General features: G+C 40.0%; 1 protein-coding gene across 1 annotated transcript in view; it reads left to right on the forward strand.

Moving 5' to 3' along the window:
* The window catches only part of LOC106877952 (zinc finger protein 845-like), a 28644-nt gene extending 28071 nt beyond the window's left edge, over positions 1-573 (forward strand). The window contains exon 4 of the mRNA XM_052977782.1: positions 3-573. Coding sequence (XP_052833742.1) covers positions 3-514 — 512 coding nt within the window. The 3' untranslated portion in view covers positions 515-573. The remainder of the gene's footprint in view (positions 1-2) is intronic.
* Positions 574-2307: the final 1734 nt, after the last annotated feature.

Raw genomic sequence — 2307 nt, forward strand, 5'->3', positions numbered from 1 at the left:
AGGAGAGAAGCCATATCATTGTGATATTTGTGGTAAATCATTCTCTAGACAAAGTGATTTAACTAAGCACAATCGCATTCATACAGGAGAAAAGCTGTATCATTGTGACATCTGTGGTAATTCATTCTCTCAGAGACATGTCTTAGTCACTCACAAATTTATTCATACAGGTGAGAAGCCATATCACTGTGATATCTGTGGTAATTCATTCTCTCGAAGTCATCGCTTGACTGAACACATACGTATTCATACAGGAGAGAAACCATATCACTGTGTTACCTGTGGTAAATCATTCTCACAAAATGGTGACTTGACTAAACATAACCGTATTCATACAGGAGAAAAGCCATATCGTTGTGATATCTGCGGTAAATCATTCACTCATAAAGAAAGCTTAACTACACACAACCGTATTCATACAGGAGAAAAGCCCTATCATTGTGATATCTGTAGTAAATCATTCTCTTATAAAACCAGCTTTAATACACACAAATGTTTCCATACAGAAAAGTAACTGTATCAATGTCAAAATATTGTTTGCAGTAAATAAAGTCGTCCAAGTTTGTCAATTAAGTTACTACATTTTTTTCCTCTTTGGTAGCAATATCAGGAATGCAGATATTGAATTGTGTCCTATGATGGCTCACAGAGTGAACCTCCAACTGTTACAAACAATTTTTCTCCTGTTTTTTTTTTTTCTTTGTCAGTGTATTTGGCAGAAAATGCTGCTGAGTGGATTCACAACTCAGTGTGACAATGAGAAAAGCTTTAATGTGAAAATGCATCAAATACAGGGCATTGGTTGGTCTGGGGTTATGGAAGCACCATATAGTGGCACTAAACCTGAAAACACTTGGTTGTGAAACACACTTCTTAACCGCACAGCCATGTCTGGGCCTATAATTTGGTACTTATTCTGTGAGTTCTTTTGCTGAACTATGTGGTTATCGGGGATATAAGCAAACACAAAATACACATATTTATACAGAGATGCCACCTTTTTGCCTACCAAATCCAATCACAAGGCATTAGTTGTCCCCAGTGTTTCTAGTAGAAGATTCTTGCCCAAGGTCCAAAACTATGTGGTTTGGAAGTGAACTTCATAATCACTCAACCTTACTTGATAAAATACTCAGTTTTAAAAGTGTCATCCATCACCCAAAGTGAAGCATGTGCTCATTTCTCCAAGTTGCATGTTGTTGTGCATACAAGAACTCTGTCATCTATTTCTAATCAGGAATTGCCCCTGCAATTCAAAGATCTGTTTTTGTTTTCTCCAGCACCAATAATAATTATTTTCTGTACACTTCCATTATCATCATCATTGTTTAACATCTGCTTTCCATGCTGGCATGGGTTGGACGGTTTGACTGAAAACTGGTAAGCCAGGGAGCTACCCCAGGTATCAATCTGATCCTGCATGGATGACCTTCCTAATGCCAACCACTCCAAGTGTGTAGTGGTGGGTGCTATTGACATGATGCAGCATTGGCAACGACTACGATCTCACTTGGCTTGACAGGTCTACACAAGCACAATATATCACCAAAGGCTTCGGTCACCTGTCACTGCCTCCATGAGGCCCAGTGTTTGAACGGTGTTTTTTACATGCCACCAGCACTGGTGCTAGTCTGACAGTACTCGCATTGGCCATGACTATTATTTCACTTGGCTTAACAGGTTTTCTCAAGCACAGCATATTGCCCAAAGTTTGAAGGGTGCTTTTTACAGGCAATTATGCAACATTGGCATCAGCTACAGCTATGATATCACTTGGCTTGACAAGTCTTCACAAGCACGACATACCGCCAAAGGTCTCGGTCATTAGTCATTGCCTCCTTGAGGCCCCACATTCAAAAATCATGCTTCACTACCTCATCCCATATCTTCCTGGGTCTACCTCTTCCACAGGTTCCCTCCACTGTTAGAGTGGAGCACTTCTTCACACAGCTGTCCTTGTCCATATGCATCACATGACCATATCAGCACACCACATCTGATGCCCGACTCTAAAAGTCTACACAGAGTGTGGTTTTTAAGCTAGTATGTGTGTGTGTGCACATACATGTGTGGATGTATGTCGATATATATATATATGTATACATATACTTTTATACACACACACTTCAGTATAAGCTTTCAAACAGCATAGATTACGATTATAAAGAAATTTGTGGGGAAAATGTTTTCCGAAGGGGTGGGAGGGGACTGTCGGTAAGTTCACACGATCCGTTTTTTTTTCCCTTCATAACTTTCAGGATCTCGTTTAGCACCCAGTCACCAAAACGGAAAAAAACCCCAGTCTAA

Source organism: Octopus bimaculoides, chromosome 28 (assembly GCF_001194135.2).
Source record: "Octopus bimaculoides isolate UCB-OBI-ISO-001 chromosome 28, ASM119413v2, whole genome shotgun sequence".
Taxonomy (NCBI): Eukaryota; Metazoa; Mollusca; class Cephalopoda; order Octopoda; family Octopodidae; genus Octopus; species Octopus bimaculoides.